Source organism: Sceloporus occidentalis, unplaced genomic scaffold (assembly GCF_023333645.1).
Source record: "Sceloporus occidentalis isolate IW3139 unplaced genomic scaffold, rSceOcc1.0.p SCAF_2, whole genome shotgun sequence".
NCBI classification, from domain to species: Eukaryota; Metazoa; Chordata; class Lepidosauria; order Squamata; family Phrynosomatidae; genus Sceloporus; species Sceloporus occidentalis.
Window position 1 is genome coordinate 56218669 of NW_028316982.1, and position 25114 is coordinate 56243782.

Here is a 25114-nt window from a genome sequence, read left to right on the forward strand (position 1 = left end):
ATGCAAAATAAAGTCGAAGCCAGCTGACCATAACAGTCTTATAACATTCCCCAGTGACATCATTATTATAGTATTCTGACATTTTAAGTAGTAAATCAGGTATTTTGTTCAGTCCTGCCAAATGAATATTTTCTGCTGTAAAATTAAAGATCTGACAATAATTTAGGATGTGACATCAGAATGAACTTCAGGTTCACCATGGTTACACAGATCCACATTAATCACTTCAAGAGAATTGTGACTATAGTGGCAATTGACACAAAACAAATTCTGATAAAAACAACACAACACATACAAGCGTTTAAATAATTTTAGTGAAGATTTAATATACAATAGTGAACTGTCATTCCAAAAATATAAAGTAAAATGGAGGAATACAGTATTTTAACTGAGAGGTGCTTGTGACATTATTGTGATAAGATTCCATAGTAAAGTACTGCCAGACAACTTTGTAGGTCTTGGAGGGAAAAAATGACACCACACATGGAGGACTGAATGTGACCTTGTACAAAATGAGAATTCCCTCAAGCTTGTATATATTGCAGTGGTTTATGTGCTAATACAGTAGTCCACAAACTTTTGGGAGGCTACTTTCCCCCTTCCTCCTGCGCAACAGCCCTAGCACTACCTAACACCTATTTCTTGTTATTAGATATATTATTTGTGCAGCAGACAGCCAGCAGTGTCTACCTCAGCTACACCCAACTCACTGCCACCGCCTCTTCCTCTGTGTGTAAATACAGCAGCAGGCCTACTACCCCATCTCACCTGTGCAGGCCTTATAGCAAAAAGAAGGCTGGCTGCTCAGTTGCTGCTCCCAGGGTGACTAGGTGCAAAGGGAGCAAACAACGAAACAGCTGTTCAAGCAACCACTGAGAAGCCTCATGCCTGCACCAGCCTTGTAGCAAAGGCTGGTGCAGGCAAGACTTCTCAGTCACTGCTCCCTTTGCTCCCTGAGCAGCAACCAAGAAGCCTCTTGCAGGTACTGTCTTTGCTGCAAAGACTGGTGCAGGCAAGAGGCTTTTTGGTCACTGCTCAACTGGCTGCTCAATTGCTGCTTCCAAGGTGACTGGGTGCAAAGGAAGAAGCTTCTCCCCAGTGAGAAACGAGTCTCAATCCTTCTTTTGCCAGGGCAGAGAGTTGCACAGCTAGCTTCCCACTTTTCCCCTCTTCGAGCACAGACTGAGAGAGGCGAGAGAGGTGAAGGACTCTTTTGTAGAATTGACCCTAGATACTCCTCCTGCTCCTTCCCCAGAAATGTGCCTTCCCCACACACCAGCATTGTTTCTTTTGCTATCTTTGGCCACTCTTACAAAAAGAAAGCAGGAGCAGCAGGGCAGCTCCAACCTGCCAGCCAAATCCTGGGAAAACTCACAAAGTGTAACCAGGGTCTCAAATGTGAAGGCTCCTTTTTGTTGCTACTTCTCTATTGCCTACAATGAATATGGTCACTTTTTACCACAAAATATTGGGCAATTTTATCACCTTATCACGGAAGAATATAATTACGTTGAAAATGTTACTGTTCATTTAATGCTGATAATACACCATATAAAAATATTGGCTATTTTCAGGAATAATCCATGAGCCTGTGTAATGGTCATATGCATAAAATATATTAATATAAAAACACAGTTACAACAATATATTGCAAGCAAGTAACTTTGTCTTTAGTGCAAAGCAGTGCAATTCATATTCCCACCAACATGAGTCTGATTTGCACATCCCTGTAATTATGATACCATACAAGTGCTTTCAACCCAAAGACTCAAAACAAGTTCTAGCTATCTCAGAATTCGCAGTTGACTGCCTATTCTGACACACATCTAACCGTAACTCCAGTATTTCGTATCAGTTACTTAGCTCATTATGCAACTACATAACCTCTCTTGGCCCAACCTCCCACATCTCACAAATGTCAATTCTCTGATGCTTCAATTGCAGGCAGAATGACCTCCTTCTCCCTATGCAGGTAATGCCTGGTAAAATAGGTTGTGCAAGGGGGGGGGTTACAATTGTGACAATAGTGTTACAATCATGACTAAGTAGCAATCATGAATATAGAACAATTACCTAGGTATACTCATTTGTAACTGTTTGGTATTCACTATTGCTACTTAGTCATGACTGTAACACTATTGTCACAGTCGTAAACCCCCCCTCCTGCACAACCTACTTTACCAGGCATTCGATGTGTTAACTAAGCAGCAGATACAGAATATTGGCCTACATTTACTTTTTGGCTGTGCCTTCAATGCACCGCCAGCAAGTGCTTTCATTATGTCCATCACTCTCTCCCATCCCATCTTACCCCACAACACTGATTTCCGTTTAAAACAATCAGTTTTCATACAAAAATGTTCAACAGCCTGCTGTTCTACTCCTCTGATTTTCTAGGGTCATCTGGCCCTTAAGGATTTATTTGCTGTTTACATTTCCAAGAAAAAAATGAAAGGAAAATTGTTTACAGGCAAATCCAAATCCACTTTCAAAAACAAATTCTGTATTTGGAAGAAACAATGACTACACATTATTGCATATAATTGCATCATAAAATACAACTTGAAAGGAAAGTACAGAGGACCCTTGTTATACACTGAGGTTTGGTTCCAAGATCCCCTGTGAATAACAAAATCCGTGTATGCTCACGTCCCATTAAATATAATGACATAGCAAAATTGTGTCCCTTATAAAAAATGGAAAATCAAGGTTTGATATTTGAAATTTATACTTTTTGTGTACATTTTCAAACCAAGGATGCTTGAATCTGTGTATAAAAAATCTGTGTATAAGAAGGGCCGACTGTACTTAATTCTTCATATTAGAGAACTTTGGAGAATAGTAATACAAAGATTGCTTATTTATTGCCCCACAAAGGCCGATATGAGCTATGGCATTTCAAATCTACCTCCACAAAACAAGGTCTTTCTCAAAAGAAACTGTATTTTTAAATGAACAGTAGAAGATTGTAGAAAAATACAATAATAGAAATGATGACTTCTTAGTATTACAGTTGGTCTGGAAATCTGATATAGCATTCAGTGTTTTTATATCAAATGCAGGCAGAAAAGTAAAACAAAAGCTGTATTTTCATGGAACTTCATACTGAAATTGTTAAATCAGATTTCAGTGCCTTGTTCCTGAAGGCAGACATATTATAACTTGTTGGATCCATAATTGTGTGCCATCTCTCCACAGTCCATATTTACTAAAGGATATACATACACATATACACCTTCATCCGTATTTCAGCACAACTAAATACATGAAAATATGACATTTTACTGCATGACCAGAAGCAGACTGTGTTATAACAGTATTAGTGACCAAAATTACAGTGAACGGACTTCAATTTTCAGGGGGGGGGAATAAAAAATAAATTAAAAAAAAAAGAATTTCAGCACCAGAAAAAAATGGCCCGCCTTAGGCTGGAAATGTCTTGAAGGCACACAACAACAGCAAATCTGAATTATAGTGCATATTTTCCAGATATACAATTTGCTAGTTCCGTCACTGTCTTAGCAAAAATTTGAACCCCAACCCCCCCCCCCTCCCCGGATGTATCATTCATTTCATTCGAGTGAAATGACTACATGCACATAAGACTGTATTTAGTCAAGTTAAATGAATATAGCCACGTACACAGAGAAGTAAGCAATTTTAAACTGAGCACACAGTACTCTGGGTGAGAGACTAATTTAGTGAACGTCTGTTTACCATGCATAATCTATATTTTAGAAAAATGTACTCTTCCTTGTGAAACAATATTTATTGGTGCAGGATGGTTCTAGAGAACAATCCTTTTGTGCTGTTAAAAAAAGACAACATTAAGTGCTAATAAGTAATAAGCAGCTGATAAATTTCAGGATTCGTTCTGGAAAAGAATATTCTCTTGTATTACAGTGCAGACAAATACACAATTATGGTAGCAAAAATGTAAACGAAGATAAATTCATGTTTTTCTGCTCTATACTAAAAACAACTGTCACAAAAGGTTTCTCAAATATATTCTTACTAAAGGAATAAACAACTATGGTGGGGTTTCTTGAGATTAATACTGTTCCTGCTGGAGTGACAATTTAGAAAACAAACATGAGGGCCTCAAATTCTAGCTCTTATTGATAATGTTGAGGGTGGAACATGGAGAAGAATTGGTTGACGGTAGTGCTTAACACTTTCATTGTCTACCACTTCTCCTACCCCAAAAGTGAGCAAATACTTTCCCCACACACATTTCCACAGCATCACCCTTCCCTCTACACCATGAGCTATATTTATCAGGAATAAGATGGGGAGGAGGTGAGATCAGCAGAAAACAGGTTGTGGTGAAAGAGTGGCAGGAGAAGTATTAACCACACACTTCCCACTTCAACATTATTCCAAAAACACAAATTTGGGACAATTTATCTGTTGAAACAACATATAGCTCCAGCTTTGGAGCAGCCATTAACAGGATTATATCATAACAAATGCTGAAATAAAGGTGAGTGGTAAAGCTGCAATGCTTGGTAGATTACACCTAAGAGTAGGACTCCAGGAAACTCACAAGAGCTTGTTCACACTGATGATAATATTAAGAATAAGAAAAGAAAAAAGGAAGCCTAAATGCTTAGAACTCCATCTCTGCACATAAGCACTATAAAGGAAGCCAATGAGAACAGCTTCTTCACTCAGTAGTTAAAATGCAGTCACTTTGGTGTGAATTCAGGTGTTAAATTATACTATTCCTAGGCAATACACAGCATAATCGTATATGGTTATATTAGTTGGCTGCTCTTACCTGCTATAACAGCTAAGGTGCTGTGATTACTTGAAGAAGGGACAAGTAGTCTTTGCTTAAACATAATTAACAATTGCAGCATTGGTGCAGAAAAGTAATCACAGCACCTCAGCTACTATTGCAGGGAAGAGCAGCCAACTAATATAAACATATACGATTATGCTGTGTATTGCCAATATAATGACCTAATTAAAAATGGCAAGGTTATTATCTAGCTCTCATTAATCCCACCATATTAGTCCCTTAGAGTTTTAAGGGAATGTTCAGAAGACACGTTACATAAAGTTTTGTTTTTGCCCCTTTGCTTAAAAAGACAAAAATAAGGTTGCAAGTCAGCACAAAGAAAGCGTGGGCACAGAGAAGCTACTTCGTGTTCCTGCTTCCATCACTTTTCAGTTCAATTTTTTTTCTCTTCAAGATTGTTTTTTATTTTTGGTAGAAGTATGATTTTTGAGTTGAAAAGTGACTGAAGAAGGATTAAGCAAGCTATGTTCACTCAAACTTTCTACTTGTAGCTGGCTCAGCTTAATTTTGGTTTTAAAATGCTAAGGAATAAAAGAATAGAATTCCAAGTAGTACAAGCCTAAATCACAGCAGACAACAGTGGGGGGGGGGCATGACACCCAAAGGGGAAATAATGCACTACCAAGAGTCATGGTGTCATGGTTTGAGTGTTGGACTACAACTCTAGAGAAAAGGATTTGAATTCCTGCTCAGATAAGGAAATCCACTGGGTGACCTTAGGCAAGTCACACTCTCTCAGCCTCAGAACAAAACAAAGGCAATCCCCCTCTGAACAAATCTTTCCAAGAAAATCCTGTGAGCTTTAGGATTGCAATAAATTGGAAACGACCTGAAGGTACAAAACAAAAAGCAAACAAATCATGTACAGCCACAGGTTTCTTCAGGAAGCACAGATCTACACATTATACCTGAGCAGAAAAACATTCAGAGCGCACGATACAACTGGTGACCTTTTGTTTGTCTTGGGTCCACTGAGGCATTCTCATGTGATTAGTTGCTAAGGCATACTGTAATTGGCAGAGATGAGTTCAGTGAGTGCTTAAGCAGAGTTTAAATCCAGAGCTTTGGGATGAGTTTTCTTGGAAGCCAGCTCAGACAGCTTCTTCAGCCGTTTCTTCAACTCCAAAGGGAACTTCTCATAGCATTTCTTGCACACTGGTTTCATATCAAATTCCACAAACTTATTCCTTTCAAAGAAATAGAGAACTTATTACATTCTGCGCAGAATGTCATACAAGGCTTAACAGCTAAATATGTAAGGGGCACATTCCCTACATTTACTATGTTATTTATTTAATTTTTATCCCACCTTTTTCCCACCACAAGACTCACTCACTCACTCACTCACTGTTCTTATACCTAACCCTTCTTCCAAAAACATGAACACCAAATGATTTACAAATAAGTCCTGTAAACTCTTACCTGTGAGCTCCTTAATAGAGTCCATCCATCTAGAATGTGGTTTTCCTCTCCTTCTACTTCCCTTCACCTTTCCTAGCATATTTTTCCCCAATGAGTCATGCCTTTTCATGATTTGGCCAAAGTGTGACAGCCTCGGTTTGATCATCTAGGCCTCCAGGGAGATTTCAGACTTGATCTGTTCAAGGACCCATTTGTTGTCTTTTTGGCTGTACACAGGATCCTCAGCACTTTTGTTTGAAAAAAGACTTATGTAGCAAACTCCCAAACATGTATTTCTGCACAGGATAATTTCTAGAAACACTTTGGGATTTTTAAATACTAGGCAAAAAGTTCAGAAAATTCTCACCTCTGTGTTACTCTTATCAACTTGCTTTCTCAAATGTATGGAAACCCATTTTTCAGTTGGGAAATAAACAAGATAAATATTTCCATCCCTATTTCACATACTTTCCTTACTTCTTGTGGAAGACCCACAAGTACCAAATGTGAGCTTATTACTCTGACTCCAATTTCTGCATTAACTCCCTAATTCACATTAATTTCTCATCAGAGCAGTCTTTATTGGCCACTTACTTCAGAGTGAGCTTGATATTGCAGGTAGAACAGGAGAAGCAGTTCACACACCAAGCCTTGTTGAGAGCAGATACCACTAGTGAGGAATATAATATGAGGAGGTTATCAGACTTGTATAAAATTCAGCAAAAACAGATGTGAAAAGAATCACTGATGCTTTGTAAATGCAACAGCTGCACAGACAAACAGTCTCACACTTACCATCTCCCTCAATCACATGGCTGCAGTTATAGCAGACATCTCCAAAGAGCTGTGGAGAAAAGTGGAGAAAAAACCAAACCGATGAAGAAGATGGTCCACATATCTTTTTCCAAATCAAACATTTGCACAAGAATCAAACTGGCATTTTTAATTCCTGAAGAATATTTATCTCTGACATCAGGTGTAACCATGTGACATTATATATTCATAATGTGTGAGAGGTTGGTTCTTCATTACTCTGGATCTGTTTAGTTACAGTATACAGAAAAGATCATAGAGAACAATGTCTAGAGACCATTTTTTCTTTATAGTGTTCATGGCGGGTTACAGACCGCCAAAAAATACATGTTCCATACGTATTAGGGTTAGGAAGGGGCGGTGCTTCCGCACCCCCCTAACCCTAGTACGTATGGAATACGTACAAAATGGCAGCGCCCTGTTCATACGGGCGCCACCATCTTTACGTCTTGGACGCATAGCGTCCAGATGTGTCGCAGCGCCTATGACGTTGCGAATGTGCCAGCGGCGCCTCGCAACGTCATAGAGGCGCTGCAAGAAGGAGCTCCATTTTGGAGCTTCTTTTTTGCTCCGCGCGGGAGCCACGCGGTGTGGCTGCTATGGCTCCCTCACGGAGCAAGCGGCGGTCTGTAACCTGCCTAAATTAAGCATTTACTGTTTGGAACAGTTTATCAGGATGTTAAAGGACACACAGTCCTTAGATCTTGTTTTAAATCAATTTTGCTTTATAGTCTGGATCTTACTGACTTGAGAGGAGTATAAGCCATCTTGTGGAAGAGCACCTGACATAATTTGCAGGCAAATATCCAATTTGTTGTCCACCACCCAGTCCTTCATTTACAGTTTACTGGTAACATAACTAATGAAAATACATTATCACAGATTGCTAAACATTAACAGAGGATACTAATAACATATCCCATCATTAAAATGGAATGTGCTTCTACATCCTCTCATAAAAGTGAATGCATTGCAATTATTTCTATGGAGGAAAGCAAAGCGAATACAAAACCCGCTATATATTCCAGGCAATAGTAACCTAGAAATCAGGGAGAAAAGGACAATGTCAACCCCAAATTCCCTTTGGGAAACATGGCTCCTCTTTATTTATTGTGTGCATGAACATGGTAATGTTGATGGTCCACTAGAGTCATAGTCCATATTTGGAAAAGTACCTGCTAATAGAAATATGATTTTCTGATCCATCTCTGTTCACTCCACAAATGTTGACTTTGACTAAGACCAATTGACATGCTACAGGCCTTTTATCTACTATTTCCTGCTACAAGGACATTGAAATCTCCATTTTCCTGTTGGTTTTTGTTTTGCTTTATTTTCATTTTTACTGTGAACTGATATTCATGGCATAGTATAATGCCTGATTTGTACTTTTATTACACAACAATGAATTTAAAAAAAAAAAAAAAACCTCTAACAACCCAAACTCAAAAGTCGTTGCAATGTAGCCCTGTAAATTTCTCAGTTCCTGCCCTTGCAAAAAAACGGTGAAGAGGCAATGAAACCTGATGCACTTCCTGCACAGAGACCCTTCACACTTCTATAAAAATATTATGGACTTGGTCTTCTAGCTTATGACCACACCATACAAACATGAGAGTACCTAAACTTTAGGAGCACACACAAACCTGGCTTGCGTTATGTACAAGCATGTATTACAAGTTCCATTCTTTAAAAATGGTGCACAGTGCTACTAGGTTTAGTTTTCTGTAGATGAGAGAACACTGGAAAATTATGATGTGTTTCAGATAGTTGTTTTATTTATAAATATACAAACAGACCATAGTGAAGAAGCAACCACATGAAGCAATGTGTATCAGACAAGGGAACAACATGTGTAATGCCTGCACAGCACTCTGGTTTTGGCTAGAAAAGTCTTGGCAATTACTCTTTCTTTCTCTCCATTCAACTCCAAACTTAAGAATGGTTATTTATAGTTAGGGGATACTCAAAGCACATTGATTTGCATTTCTATACCGCTTGGATTTAGCATTATCCCTAAGCCTGTATCTGTTAGGCTGCAATTTCCCATACTTTAAACAAATAAGCAGACAAATAAGACATTTCTCACACCTTCCTTTGAAATTTATTTATTTATGTAATATGCCACATTTCTCCCAGAGTGGAACCCAAGGCAGTTCACAGATAAAATTGGTTAAAAACCTAACAATAAAAATGTAAAAACAATCAAAATCATTCATTAAAATAGTAAAAAATTACATTAACATAAACAGAATACCCCCCATAAAAGCCTCCTTGACAATGATTACATATTAAAAGCCTGCTTGAACAAAAAAGTTGAAGACAGCATTTTATTTGTTATTCTCTATCAGAAAGGAAACCACACGTTACAAAAGACATCAGACATTACCTGGTTGTAATGAGTCTCACAGTAAGCCAGACCTTTTTTCTCATAGTGTCTGTGTCCCAGAAAAGGCTTCTCACATTTGGCACAAACAAAATGCTGTAAAGTTCAAGTACATATTAGTTTAAAGGGGAAGGGGCACATCATTAGTTTTCGACTAAGAAAGAACCTTGTTCAAACCAACAGAGCGTTAAGATCTTTAATGCACATTGAATTTGTTGAGTGGCACAACACTGATAATACTGATGTTTAGAAAGAAGAAAGAACAATCAACCATATTCCAAAAAAGGGGGGGCATGGAAGATTTTGAAGTAATGATACATGAACACCTTTCTATGTTAGGCTATTGGCAACATCTGAATTCTTTTTTTATGTTGTGCTACCAGCAGTGTTACTCCAGCAAAGTACTCTATTGACTGATAGTAAGTAAATATCTGGTGAGAAATGGTGATGATGTACTCAAGACTCCCAGCTGCATTCAGTTCCCAGATTCAGAAATGGAATGTTAAAGTCTAAATTACAATTAAATACTTTAAAAGTGACTTGTGGGGCTATTTACGCATTCATTGCTATTTCTTCAGATTTTTTCCCCTCAGCCACTGCAGTTGCAGTATCTTGTGAGCATTCCTGAGCCATGTGTCTGGCAGACCTTTGTGTTCCTGAAGTGTTTGTGTGGGAAGAGCCAACAAATATGAACCACATCATAATATGGCAACATTACCTTTGGTATTAAATGTAGCATTAATGAATTTTCATTATCAATTGCCTATGTCCCAGTAAAGTTTGTTTCTTAACAGAGATTAGAAACTGGGATATATTACACTAATGCTCCAGTACGTGTGCAGTGTTCTGGTTGTCTTTCAACCACACTTTGAGGAGCTGTTTATAATAAGAAAGTCAAAATATCTCTTGAAACAACCTCCTAAAGAAATTAACTTACCTGTAACAAAGAATAAACTAGTTATTAAGATTAACATTTATATACCTGTGTTGTACTTATTTAGCTCACAAACAACAAGTTTTACAATGACTACCTCTTACTTGTGGAACCCACTTCCTTGGGAAGACTTGCCAAACATTCTTCTGAAGTGTGCATTATATACATCTTCATAAAAAATAGCTTTGACAACTTTGATGGGAACTTATTAACTGTAATGCTTATTATCTCTAAACAGAAAGCATGCCCTCTTGATTCATGCCCTTCATGGCTGGCCATGTGTTCCTGCATGGCAGGGAATTGTACTGGACGGCCCTTGTGGTTTCTTCCAACTCTGTGATTTCATGATCCTATGAAACAATAGTTCGTATCGTATAAACTCTGTTGTTACACGCCTCGATCCCCAAACAGAAGAGGCGGGATATAATTAAATATTTTATTATTTATTATTATTATAGTATGCTTTTATGATTTGAAAAGACTGTGGTACAGTATTACCAGGGCATTACCGCCCTGGTGGCACAGTGGTTAAATGCCTATACTGCAGCCACTCACTCACAAACCGCAAGGTTGCAAGTTCAATACCAGCCAAGAGCTCAAGCTGGACATAAGCTTGCATCCTTCCGAGGTCATTAAAATGAGTACTCAGCTTGTTGAGGGCAATTAGCTTACAAATTGTAAACCGCTTAGTGAGTGCTTAAGTGCACTGATAAGCAGTATAGAAATGTACTTGTTATTGCTATTATTAACCAGAAACACAAATAGTCTTATGTTAATAGCTGCCATGAAACATGAATTACACAGCAAGTGGAAAAGGAAAGTTCTCACCTCTACGTGCCATTGCTTCCCCAGAGCATTGACCACTCGGCCCTCAATGGGCCGACGACAGGCCCCACAAATTGGAATGCCCATCTTATCATGGCATGGCAGACAGTAGAGCTCCCCCTTTAGCTCCCTGGCTTCAGCAGTCAGCTCTTTTCTGCAGACAATGAATAAAAAATAAAAAAAAACTTCATTTATATACCGCTTCATACTGAACTAATAGTGTCTAAGCGGTTTACAATAAGCAAGACTTTAGAAGCAAAATGTGTCTCCAGTAGCACATGCTAACTTCCACTTCATAGAACTGACCTAGGTATGCTCCTGAGCTCCTGCCAAATTGGGACAAAGAGAAATTCTAAAAAGGGAAAATGTAAACATATAGATTCCCCCCCCCCCCCAATTTTGACCTGTTGTATCTCATTGTTAACATCATGGGCAAGACATACACTTAAAAAATCCTACTTTATAATGCTCACTTTGGTTTTATGAATCAAGTTTTAAACCATTTTAGATTAGCCAGTTCCATCAGATATATTAGAAATTCTAAACCACTGTAAATTAGTGTCCATCAAGCCTCTGTTAAGTTTCAAGGTTTTTTTGTTTTGTTTTGTTTTTGTAACCCAAGAACTTTTACAACTGGCTCCTTAAAGAACTGTTCATGCCCAGCCAGGAGATTTCTATCTGAACAATTCCCTATGTTAGAGAAAGTTTGAAACAGCTCAGCACAATGCAGCAGTTCCCCTAATTTTCCAGTTCAAATGCCTTTTAATCTTCCACATACCAAACTTATTTGTCAGTCTGCTTAATGTCAGCAAGATTTATTCTGAAGTTCCCCTGGCCCATGAAGAACTAATAAAATTGCTCTTTCTATTTTCACTTGCTCATCAGTCTAACCTAGAAGATGGTCAACATACCCACAGTGGGTGCAGCTGAAGTGATCTGGATGATAAGAGTCATTCTTGAACATCAGAGGCTGCTCATCAATTATCAAGTGGCATTTCTGGCAAATGTACTTGCCCAGACCTTTAGCTTTCTCACGATTATGGCACGGTCTACAAAGATGTCTAGAGTGCAGTTGGAAAGAAAGATAAATGTTGAGAGCTATTTTTTTGAGTAATGACAGGAATATTCTACATATGGTTGTCTGCTTTGTAACTTTCATTGTCAGAGAAACACAAATGTTGACTTTCAAGATACGTCCCATTGTTGTTAATGGCAAATAATGTATAGGCTGGCATAAAAGATACTAACTAATGCTAAATTGGCAATAGTCAAGCTGAATTTAATTTTTCAATAAGAAAAATATTGATTCACTTACTCGAGCTTTTTAAGTGCTATTTTGACATCCAAGGCTTTAAAAGGGGAAAGAAACAGAATTTAGAAGTAGATTTGAAATGTACCTTTATGAGTACACGCAATGGGAAGAAGTGAATTTCTGAATATTTGCTCTCCTTTACTCTGTGGAGCTGCATGCATAATCACAGAGATGAGCTGGTAGATCCAAACACCTATTGGCAAGGAACTTGGACACATGGGGTTCAAGTTACGCAATCTCATGGGCTTCCTAAGAGATCAAGGTAGGTCATTCAGCTTCTTAGACCTCATAAGTATAATGAAGCTAATAATAACTATCAATGCCAGAAGGCTCTTGTGTAGTCTTGCAGTTTTATGAGTCTCAAATAGAAAGTAGCAGTGAGCATAAGTGGAAAGGAATGTTACTAACAATCCCTCTTCACAAGTTTTTCTCCTCTGTTCTACCCTAGAGCTGAAGATACTGCCATCCCAGACAAGAGCCACATTCCCTAGAAGGAAAGCAGACAGCATGTCTTTATAAATGGGGGCATGCAGCTGTGTTTCTCTTGGGATAAAGGAATCAGTTTTATTCCACACTGTGGAATGGAGTCTAATTATACAGGGCAGGACACTGAGACCCTATAGCATGTGTACTGAAAAGAGACCCCTCTCATTCAACTAAATAAGGGGCCTTTAGCCCTTTCCACTGATACACCATTATCATCTTGGCTCATTTGGAAGCCCCCTCTCTACCATCCTATAGACCCTCCTCCACTGCAAGCAAAGGGAGGTCTTAGAATCACAGAGCCGTTACTATGGCAGCTGTCCTTCTCACCCCCATTCTCACTATTATGGAATTATCCCCTTCTGAAATGTCCTGTTGTGTCTATAACACCAAATGTCCCCTCCCTTTCCACAACTCTCTCCAAGCCCTCCAAGACAGCCAGAGGGCTCCAAAGAATCAGTGTAAAAAGCAGAGACAGAAACAGAGAGAGTATAATGAGCAGGACAAACACTGGAATATTCATAAATGCAATAACAACTCCTTCTTCCAAGAACTCAGCTGGAATGAAAATTGGCTTTCACAACAAGTGTGTTATCTACCCTCCTCGTATGGGAGCTAGATGATAATGGATTATCATCACTAACAGTGCTCTATATAGAGCAGCTTCCCCCTTCCACCAAGTCTGCCACTGTCTGCACCTTCTGGATCACACAGTTTTCAGCCTTGCCTTCTTTCCTACACTTGCTGGCACTGCAGCACAATTTTTTACTTCTCTCCTTGATAGGACCTCAAGCTGCAAGAGGTAAGACCATTGGTTTCAACTTGCAGAATAATCTGTATAGGGTTTTGTATTAGAAAATGTAGCATTTGCTCCCTTAGAGCAACAAGTAGTTTCCTCGGGGTTGCACGTTAGAGGGACTGGATGAATGGGAAAATACAAAGGGTAGCCTGTGTAAAATGTGAGGGAATGAAAAGTTTGTACTTAAATAGGTCTACAATACAAATATACATACATGTTCAATGCTTTCCATTTTTCTTCAGCATTCTTACATGAACAACTTTTGTACATGGAACATATAGTACAAACAGTGTTAAAATGTATTTTTAAACAATGTAAATGAAAATGGTCTAACTGTTAAAATCTAAAAATATAGCATGTGATAGCCTATTCAAGTTCATCCAATGAACCAACATCTTTCCAGGTCATGAGGATAAAGAAAACTGTAAACCTATTGTAATCAAGAGATTATTCCTGTTGACATCAAGACTTTGTGAAAACCTGAAGTATCCAGAATATTGTATATATGCGTGAGCATAAAATGAGTTTCAATGCATGGTACACTGTTCAAGAAGCTGTGTAGGCAAAGCTGCACTTCATGCAATTCTCAACCACTATTGTGGATAACTGCTACTTGAATACAGCACACTTAGATTTTTACAGCAACAGGTACAACAAGTAGCACCATAGTTATAATACAATGGGAGAGGAGACGGTAAGACCAAATAAAGTTGCCTTTTTATTTATTCAGACCTTTTGCAATAACACAATTTAAGACTGAATTGTATGAGTAACAATTTCTAAAAATGTAAGATTTTTATAAATATAATATTCTAAAATATAACAATAATAATAATAATAATAATGAGGATGACATGAGTGAAAAGAGAATACTGTAACTTTTAAAAGTTTCTGCTAGAAAAGTTTCACCATGTTATAGAAATGGAAAAAAAACTGTAATATATCATGTGAACATTTCAGTGAGTTACTGTTTTTCAAAAATCTTCTACTTGTTACTAAGATTCACTCACATCAAATGGCACTCAAGACAGAGGCTTTTTGAAACTGCATTTAGCAAAGAACAGTTGTATTACAGTAGTTCAGCATGTGAATCATATGCTGTCCCACAGTTTTCTTCACATCACTGACATGCTTATTCTGTGGAAGCTGAGAGGAAAAGAAATTACCCTGCTATGAGCAATTCCTCATGGTGCTATACTGAAACAGCAACAACAAAAATATCATACAAAGGAGCCATCATTTGCCAGCCATTTCATTATTCTTTTGTGTACAGTGTTAAGATAAGGATTGAGTCAACTAAGCAACTTATGTAAATCAACAAGCTTATTAAGAAATACATAATTATCTCTACATTACAGAGCATTATTGTTCAGTGTCTTTAAACTGTACTATGCATATTTACCTTTTAAAATATATTTGAAACAATAGAAATAGTGTCCCTATCCACAAAGATGATCAAGATTAATGAATTAAACAATGAATTACATTGTAATTCCATGTACCTAAATTATAAGAATTTTGGAGGAACATCTAACAGAGAGTACCTGTTGAAGCCCATAATAATGTATATGAGATATTCAAAAAAGGACAAGTTCTTGGGGAGGGGGAGAATATCCCTTATATCCTCACTTTTAAAAATGCTGTATGGGGGAACACTCAGTGGTCAGATGGTGGAAGGACACTTCATGCTATTGGAAAGGATCTGTGTATTCCAATTAGTGCCAGTCTCTGTTCCAATTAGTGCCAAATAGCACTGGCTTCTACATTCTCAAATTGAGAGCAGTCACTAATCGTTCATCTCAGAATTCCTTGCATCAGCCTGAGGTTATTTCATGCCAGGCAAGATAAAGCTTAATAGTTCAGTTTTAACCATGTATAGTCCAAAATTAAGCTCCAGGAAAAAACATTCCACCTCAACATTAGGAGGAACATCCTGACAGTAAGGGCTGTTCAACAGTGGAACAAACTCCCTCGGAGTGTAGTGGAGTCTCCTTCCTTAAAGGTCTTTAAACAGAGGTTGGAATCTGTTGGGAATGCTTTGATTTAGATTTCCTACATGGCAGGGGGTTGGACTGGATGGCCCTTGCAGTCTCTTTCAACTCTATGATTCTATGATTCTAGTCCCACTATGGGTTTATGCTGTAATAAATATGCTTAGGATGCAATCTAAATCTGCACAACATCTCCCATTCCACATATAGGCTTGAATCTAGAGTAGTCTCACTGAATCAATTATTGAATGGTGATTCAGCACATATGTAAATCCATTGGTTCAATAGGTCTATTCTAGGCTGCATCCACACTGCAGAAATAATCCGGTTTGACATCACTTTAATTGCCATGGCTCAGTGCTATGGAATTCAGGTTATTGTTGCTTTCTGGACTGCAGTGCCACAATAAACTACAATTCCAAGAATTCCATAGCAGTTAAAGTGGTGTCAAACTGGATTATTTCTGCAGCGCAGATAGAGCCTTAGTCAAGACTACCAATACGATTCAGACCTGACAGCTGTAAACTGCAGACCTGAACTTTTCATTGCACTCAGCCAAGTTCTCCTGTTTTGCATAACATCCAATCTGAAGAAGCATTTTAAAAAATATGGTATTATACTTATTTACAATACATATGTTCTGTCTTTATCTTGCATACAGGAATACCTAGAAGATTACTACTGTAATACTACAGTTAATAGTACAATCCTATATGGAGAAGATTTCAATTAATGTTTTCCTAAATCAGGAACCTTCGATTTTAAAACATTACTAAATTTTCATTTTTTCTATATATTGTAACTGTTGTTGTTGTTCATCTTCAAGATTTCCGACTTATGGCTACCCTAAGGCGAATTTATCATAGGGTTTTCTTGGAAAGTTCCACTGTAGAGGGATTGCCATAGCCATCCTCTGAGGCAGAGTGCATGTGACTTGTCCAATGTCACCCAGTGGGTTTACATGGCCAAGTCAGGATATTATGATTACCATATATATTCACCTATAAGTTCGGCCTCATGTATAAGTCAAGGTCAAGTTTTGGGGCCAAAATTATGGATTTTGCCATGACCTGTGGATTGGTCAAGGGTAAAACTTGGAGGCTCCTTCAGTGTGTGTATGTGTGCGTATGGCAAGAGAGACTCTCACTGAAGCTTTTTGCTGCATCATTTCAACCAGATGCGCGAGCAGGAGATGGACTCTCAAACAAAGAGCAATATCAATCAATCAGCCAGGACTCTTTCTGCTTGGCTTCAGAGAGAAATACAATAAGCTCCTCTCTCCACCGCATGGGGAAATCTGAAAGAGCTGCTATCACATTTCCGTAGTGACCTGTAAATAAGTCAACCTGGGATTTTAGGGTCAATTTTGGGGCATACATTTTTAGACTTATAGATACGTATATACAGTATTTACAGTTATAGTGGTAAATTTTCCACTTCAGAGATACACTGTCACAGCTTACTACTCTGAAATATGCCTCCCTTGATAAAATTGATAATTATGCAATGAAATGCCATACTAAAGCAACCATACTAAATACCCGTAATTACAATTACATAAACTGTAAATTACGTAAATACAAAAGGCAAACATATTACTACGTAACTACAGGACAGAACAGATGTATAAAAACGGAAGGTTCAGTTCTTGGACTGAAAAACAGACTTAATATATAAACAGAAATAGCTGATTATATTACTGCAGTTCAGACTGTATCTTAATTGAAACTACTATGTAGCTATTTTATGTATCTAATACAGTTTTTTAGTCTGTTGTGCAAGCTTCCCCACCCCCCTTTGAGCTTCTATTTACTCTAAATACAGGAGCCTCAAGTATCTTTCTCATCATGTCTGTAGTCATACAAATAATTAATATCAGGAGCTTGTTAGCAACAGTCATTATATAGAAGGAGTAGGAAATATACTATGGCCTTCCAAAGGTTGAGGGACCATCCTATTCAGCATAGCAAATGATGAGGGATGATGGCAGATGTATTCGAGCATGATCTGGAAAGCCACACCCATGCATTATACAGCTTTTTTCTTAGCAAAAAAAAAGTTACAACTGCCCCTGAAATAACAATGTATAACAAAAGACACGCACACAGTATATATATCATCACTTTTCACTGTGAGTTTTTTTACATATATACAGCATAGTACTGATAGAGTTAATAAATTATTATTTTTTACTTTTGCATTTTCTCAGAATATGGGGAAACAAAAATTGCTAAGTCTCCACTCATCATCCTGTAATACATATAAACACTGGACATCCTAAACAGCAGTAGATGATATTTTAATTAAGGTAATGGAAAGTGAAGATGAAGTCTTGTGTGTATACACAAAATGCACCATTGAGCAGATTTCTACTTTTGGCAGTTTCCTCTTTGACTGCAAGGGGATGATTCTCTACAAAAGCTTCTAGCTATATCGTGGTGGCCTTGTAGGAAGCCTTGGGATAGCTTCTAAGAGGTGAAAATACTTTGTGTGGAGAACATCACTTTAGTGACTAGCTGAGGTTCACTAAAAAGCAAACAAGCTTAGTTGGTTTCCACATTAGCTTACTAGCATAATATGCTTAAGTTTTTCTCTTTTATTATTTCAGGCTCATCTATCAAGACCAACAGTGAGGAATGAACAGCCACACAGATTTTTCAGGCCTGCTCTTCAACACTTCTCTGGAAAGTTCAGAGCAATGTGGCAAGGAGACTCACATGGAGAATATCCTTTTTGCTATTTTCTACCTTCTGGATTTCATCCTAGCATTTGTTGGCAATGCTCTGGCTCTTTGGCTTTTCATCCGGGACCAAAAGTCAGACACCCCAGCCAACATTTTTCTGATGCATCTCGCTGTCGCCGACCTGTCTTTTGTACTAGTATTACCAACACGGCTAGTGTACCATTTTTCAGGCAATCACTGGCCATTTGGAGAAATCCCATGTCGGCTCACAGGCTTCCTTTTCTACCTCAACATGTATGCCAGCATTTACTTCCTCATGTGCATCAGTATAGATCGTTTCTTAGCTATTGTGCACCCTGTAAAATCCCTCAAACTCCGCAGGTCACTCTATGCCCATTTGGCCTGTGCTTTCCTGTGGGTCATAGTTGCTGTGGCAATGGCACCCCTTTTGGTAAATGTGCAGACAGCTGAGATGAACAATACTACTATTTGCTTGCAGCTCTACCGAGAAAAAGCCTCACGCCATGCTCTCGTGTCACTGGCTGTAGCATTTACCCTTCCATTTGTTACTACAGTGACTTGCTACTTATTGATTATACGAAGTCTGAAGAAGGGGAACCGGATTGAGAATCATCTAAAGGAAAGAGCCATCAAAATGATAATCATGGTACTTATGATCTTCTTGATCTGTTTTGTGCCTTATCATATCAACCGCTACATTTATATCCTCAATTATGATGGTGTGAAGACGTCTTGTGAAATGCAGCGGATTCTGGCTCTTGGCAACCGTATTACTTCCTGTCTCACCAGCTTAAATGGTGCCCTTGATCCTGTCATGTATTTCTTTGTTGCTGAAAAGTTCCGGGAGGCCTTGTGTGGCTTGTTTTGCAGCAAAAAGTCTGCAAGATTACCATCAAGTTATGATGGGAAAACAAATGATAGCTCCTTAAGTGCTAAATCTGAACTATAAATATTTGAAAACAATTGATGTTGTTTTTCAAGGACTTTTCTATCTAACATCATTACTTCTCCTAAAAAGCAGATCAGTGTTTCTCCAGGAATACAACCTGTTGTCAAACTTCACATTTAAGAACATTTAAATGACAACATACAAAGCAAATTTAATAAGAAGGAGATAGAGTACTGGATGATCTTCTCCCACCTAAAACATTTTTGGCTCAGTCAGTGCAGAAAATGCCCCCCTTTCCTCTTGTATTTCTTTTCTTTTCTTTTTTTTTCATCCTGCCACTCTATTCTAAACTGGCATAGTTGAGATGCCTGATCTTGGGGCTTGAAGAGGAATGAATGATCCATTGAAGCCAAGCCATCCTCTAGTTAGAGTGTAATGTTTTATGGCATTCAACTAAAAGAAATACTGGGGCCATAGGTTTACACTCACAGAGTTTTGGTTATAACCAGAACTTCTGAAGCAGACATAACCCCCCTGCATCCTCTCCATGAGAGGCACCTGTATCCTATTCTAATCTGCAATGTGTTTGTTGGGTCAAACACATCTTTTTGCATACTTATCACTAGCAAGTACTAATTTCCAGAGGTCTGTGTTGTCAGAGTATAAAGATATAATTGCATTAAAAATAAAAGTGGTGTAACAGTTGCACTTCTGTTGCCTGAAACTAATACAAATAACTGAATAGCTGGGGCCTGAGGAATAAAGCTTTTAAAAGTCACCATTGCTTCAAAAATAAGGAAGGAAGGAAGGAAGGAAGGAAGGAAGGAAGGAAGGAAGGAAGGATGCTGCACTGAAGCATAACAGCATATATTGCTTCAAACAATATACTGTACAGCTTAAGATTTGATAGTTATGATACGTGCATGCTTTTTCTCCACTCTTAACATATATACTCATCTATACGTCTAAAAATTTATGACCAAAAATTGACCCCCAAATCCCAGGCTGATTTATTTACAGGTCAATATGGTAATGTGATAACAGCTCTTTCAGATTTTTCCATGGAGTTTCTTTTTCTCTCAATCCAAGCAGCAAGATTCCTGGTTAATTAATTGCTATTAAACAGAGTCCCTCTCCCGCCCATGCTGGACGCCGGTGTCTGGGGAGTGAAGGGTGAAAGCAAAGTTGAAACACCGAAGCAAAAAGCCTTAAATAGAGTCTCTCTTGCTGTGCACACACTGAAGGAGCCTTCAAACTCAACTTATCCAAGGGTCATGGCAACATCCATAATTTTGGCCCCAACCTGCCCTTGACTTATATATGAGGTTGACTTATATTTGAATATGTACAGTATTTTGTGCATTTTGGAATGTTTTTCCTGTTAACTCATTCTCCAGTATCTATATTTCAAAGCTGAGAAAATTGAGATAGGTAAGGAAATCTGAACTCTGAGCTTTGAGAAGATTGTGAATGTGGATTCTGATGGGACACAAATAATAAAAATAATTCTACAGAGGCTTCACCACATTTAATTCAACAAAGAAAGAATATTTGGATCCTTTTACAGCTCAAACAATTGTCTGACCTTTTGTCTAGGTACAATATTGAACAGAATATAAAATGCTACCTTATAATTTAAATCACTTCTTTGTTAGCACCTGGGCTGTTAATATTATTTTCAACAACATGCTTAGAACAATTATTTAACATAACTCATTTTATTTTATGTTTAAGTTTTTATATATGTGTACAGTAGGCCCTCTGTATCCATGGATTCTGCATCCACTGATTCAACCATCAATGGATTAAAATATTAAATAATAAATAAATTCCAAAAAGCAAACTTAGATTTTGCCATTTGATATAAAGGACACCATTTTATTACATCATAGTATATAATAGGATTTGAGCATCCCTTCCCTCCCTCTCATATGCACAAGTAACTCAAAGTTCTGTAGAGAGCTTTGTACAAATAAATAATCCATTTTAACAGCTTTTGATGCAATTCTTGCTGATATATTTGTCCTTATCCAATGCAGACTGGACTTACCATATCCACATTAGCAAAACAAAGACCCTTAGTTCCAAAAAACTACACTAGTAATTCTGTCTCTGTGCCAATGTAATGTTGCTGCAAGTTTGGTACATCAGGGTTTTGCTATAATTTTTGTGGTCTCCGCGAACCTCTGATGATGAGCACTTGCATGCTGCACAGCAAATTAGTTCTTCTGAAGTTATATTTTCTATAATATCTGGGAGATAGCACCATCTTCATATGTTTAGCTGACACACTGTGGGCTCATCTGGAGTTTGGCTTTTAGCTATGGAATGCTGACTGCTTTCCTACAATGCATATTCTGGATAGTCAAAATGGCCAACATATGGATCCTAGAGCAAATTCAGCCTGAATGTTCCCTAAAAGCCAGAATATCAAAACTGAGGCTATCATACTTTGGCCATTCTGTGAAATGACATAACTCATTAATAAATATGGCAGCTGTGATTTTATATCAGCTGCTTAACTACTGTACATAGACAAGTAGTTTCTCCTAACTCAACCTTTCCACATCCTCATCTGCTGGGCAGCAGCCATAGTGAGCAAGACAGTCTATTCCTTTGTCTATTATGAAGCTGTGGACTGATGTTTCCACCTTTAGAATGATCTCTGGTGCAACAGTCAGAAGTAGCATCCCTGTGGCAATTCCCCCTTGCTCTGGAGATAGCTCATAAGGGGTGAGTGAGGTGCAAATATTAAACAGTTTCTTCCTGATCGATAGGGTAACAGACCTTTGTTGCTTGCAGCAGCAGCTACCTAATAATTGACCACTGTTGGCAACAGGGTGTCTTGGAGGTCTCTCATTCATAGGGTTGCCATATGTCAAGGCCACTGATTAAGAAGAACAATGTATTTAATTTTTTCATAGCTGTTCTATTCAGTAGTCAGTTTGGAATGATAGAAATCCAAAGCTTATGTTTTGAATATTGCTGCATAGTGTTACTTGGTTTTTTTTATTTCCTTGAAGGACATATTATTACAGTACTTCCTTTATCTCCATAGTTTATTTTGTTTTCCAGCATGGCATACATTAAAATACTTAAGAGACTAAAGGCATTTTGTCTTACTATTAAGCAAAATTCTTTCTGACCATCAGCTTGATCTTGGTAAGTAATTATCCATTTCAAAATGTCCATGTTGTCCTTCTTCTATTGCCAAGCAGTATGTCCCAAACACCCACCCACCCCCTGCTTTTTTGAAAGTGGGTTCCTTTAATACATCTCTATATCATTCTCCCGTTCAGCCAATACTCCCCCATCCCTTTCACAATATCCCTTTTTTCTAAATCCTGTATTCAAGAGCCATCTTCAGATCCTTAGCTCTTTCATTAAAAAACTGCTTAACATTTTACACATTTAATATATACACATATTTCACATGCTAAAACCATCAAAAGAATAGAAATAAATGTGCATTTTGAAAGCATGTACATTTTTGTGGCTTGTTTCATTTGCCTATTCATGCATCTATGCCCTTCACATTTCAAGAAAGGGAGGAAATTATTTTGGTCCAAATTTAATGTGAACCAATCTCTACACTTCTCAAAGTAATGTGAGACTGAGATTTTGCTTTACTTTTTCTATATTTCCAAATTTTACAATCTAATTCTCAGATGAAAAAAAATGAGTACATGGAGAAATCATGTATAAAAATCCATACACTAGGAGAAATGCATACAAAACTACATTTATCAGGAAGTGTATACACAATCATTGTCAAAGAAGGCATACCTTAGTAGAAATGTGTGCATTTGTGTATAATTTCTAATGTGTGTCTAAGATTGTCCTAATAAATGTAGAGGGGAAATGTATACATAAGGAAAAAATACATTTTTTGAGAATACAAAACAGGATGGAATAAATTAGTGCTTTAAAAAAAGACAGAGTAGCAGGAATAGAAATAGTCTGATTTGTCATAAATAGTTATTGATTCCACCCTGGAACTTCTGCTGCCACAGAGTGAAGTAGTCCTCCCATCTAAACAATGTCCTACTGCAAGTTCAAGCTGTATTACCTGAAGAATTCTCTCATAGTCATGTCCTCTCATTGCCCTCTTACCTGCCAGCATTCTTCACAAATCCCAAATCAGCAAGAGCTACATCACAGAGCTCACAGCGAAAGCATTCTGGATGCCAGTTATTGTTCATTGCCTTGATAACACGGCCAATGATGAACTCACCTTGGAACAAGAAAACAAAAGATGAATTAAAAACAGTAATTTAATTCAAAGCACTTATCTCTGTCTCCATCATTATGCCCTAAAAATTCTACAGTCAATATATTCTTATTATTTAGGTAACTCAGTGATTTACAGAACAGATTCAGAACAAGCTTGTGATTGGTAATCAATATCCTTATTTTACATGTTAGAAATTCAAATTAAACATGAGTGATTTTCCCAGGACCATGAATTCAGTCAAACCTAAATTTGCCAGTTCTCATATTAATGTCCACTCCAATTAACCACATAATTTCTTTGTAGCTTCTGAATTTCAGGGACATTTGATTTAGAACCTTAAATTAATAATTAATTTTAATTAGTGCTATACTATTTCTCTGTTTTACTCTGCTGATCTTGGAAAGGTAAGAAAACCACCAATAATGCTTTAATATTTATACTTCTCCCAAAGTATCATTTGAATATGTACACTTAGAGATCTTACCACATTCGCCACAGCAGGGTGCAAACAACATCTGAAAATCATGCTCGCAATATTTTCTCCCTTCAAACTAGAAAAAATACAGGAAAACATATATCATGAAACACATAAATTCAGACACTTCTACTCAGTATGCAGGATTCTTATGAATATGTACAAGTCTTAAACCATTGTTTTTCAGCTTCTACGTGTTTTACTTCAAAACAGGTTTTTTTTATCGCTGCAGCTTTTAGAGATATTTGTATTATTAATGTCATTGTAACTACATCTCCTCTTCCCACCACATTGGAAGAAATGGTACATAGGGAAGATGAGCAGCAAATACATTAACACAACAAAATATGGAGAAGTGTTTTAGCAACAATATTTCTTGTCTTGAATTAGGGATAGCTCTCATATTGTGATTTTGCTTGTGAAACTCTGAACTTTACAATCTAGTTCTCAGATGAAAAAAAATGTATTAGTGGTAAATGAATTATTTTAATGCATGGGGCCTACACTAGATTATCTCTTACTATGTTCCTATGGAACCAACAAGATTAGGGAACATGTAGAAGGGGTATTGTGGATTTATATATCAATGAAGCCCCTCTTTGTGGCTCTTATTAACCATATTCAGATACAACTTTAAACTAGTTTGGTTTTAAATGAAAGAGTTTTCAGCTCAGACAAGCTCCCTGAGGCATCAGAGGAAGGGAGAGAGAAGCACACACATGCTTCTCTTCAATCCCTCCCTGCCACCCTGTAACTGGCCCAGCTGATCCAGTTACAGGGTGGCAGGGAGAGGAAAGAGAGGCAAGCAAGTGCCTAGCTTCTACCCCCCTCCCTGCCACCCTGTAACTGGGGGGAGGGATTAGTCGTGATTTTTTGATGTTTGTGGGGTCCTTCACCGCTAACCCTCACGAATGTGGAGGGATGATTGTACCCTGTAGATGTTGGATCATATCAAATCTATATTACTAAATTACTACAAAAGAGAGGAGAATGGAATAAAGATGATGGTTTTTAGAATTGCAAAGATATTTGATAAAGTCTGAGGCTCCTCTGGCTTTACTTGG

General features: G+C 37.8%; 2 protein-coding genes across 5 annotated transcripts in view; one reads left to right on the forward strand and one right to left on the reverse strand.

The window, feature by feature from the left end:
- Positions 1-296: 296 nt before the first annotated feature.
- LIMS2 (LIM zinc finger domain containing 2) overlaps positions 297-25114 on the reverse strand; it is a 35362-nt gene continuing 10544 nt past the window's right edge. For all 4 annotated transcript variants that reach the window (XM_089509542.1, XM_089509543.1, XM_089509544.1 and 1 more), the window contains exons 3-10: positions 24060-24126; positions 23455-23575; positions 12075-12224; positions 11167-11317; positions 9408-9500; positions 7001-7049; positions 6800-6875; positions 297-5991 (exon numbers count right to left, since the gene is read on the reverse strand). In XM_089509542.1, coding sequence (XP_089365668.1) covers positions 5844-5991; positions 6800-6875; positions 7001-7049; positions 9408-9500; positions 11167-11317; positions 12075-12224; positions 23455-23575; positions 24060-24126 — 855 coding nt within the window. In that variant the 3' untranslated portion in view covers positions 297-5843. The remainder of the gene's footprint in view (positions 5992-6799; positions 6876-7000; positions 7050-9407; positions 9501-11166; positions 11318-12074; positions 12225-23454; positions 23576-24059; positions 24127-25114) is intronic.
- Positions 13347-22481, forward strand: GPR17 (G protein-coupled receptor 17). The gene is made up of 2 exons (XM_089509539.1): positions 13347-13760; positions 18357-22481. Exon 2 carries the CDS (start codon positions 18385-18387, stop codon positions 19399-19401), a length of 1017 nt encoding a protein of 338 aa, XP_089365665.1. The 5' UTR covers positions 13347-13760; positions 18357-18384; the 3' UTR covers positions 19402-22481.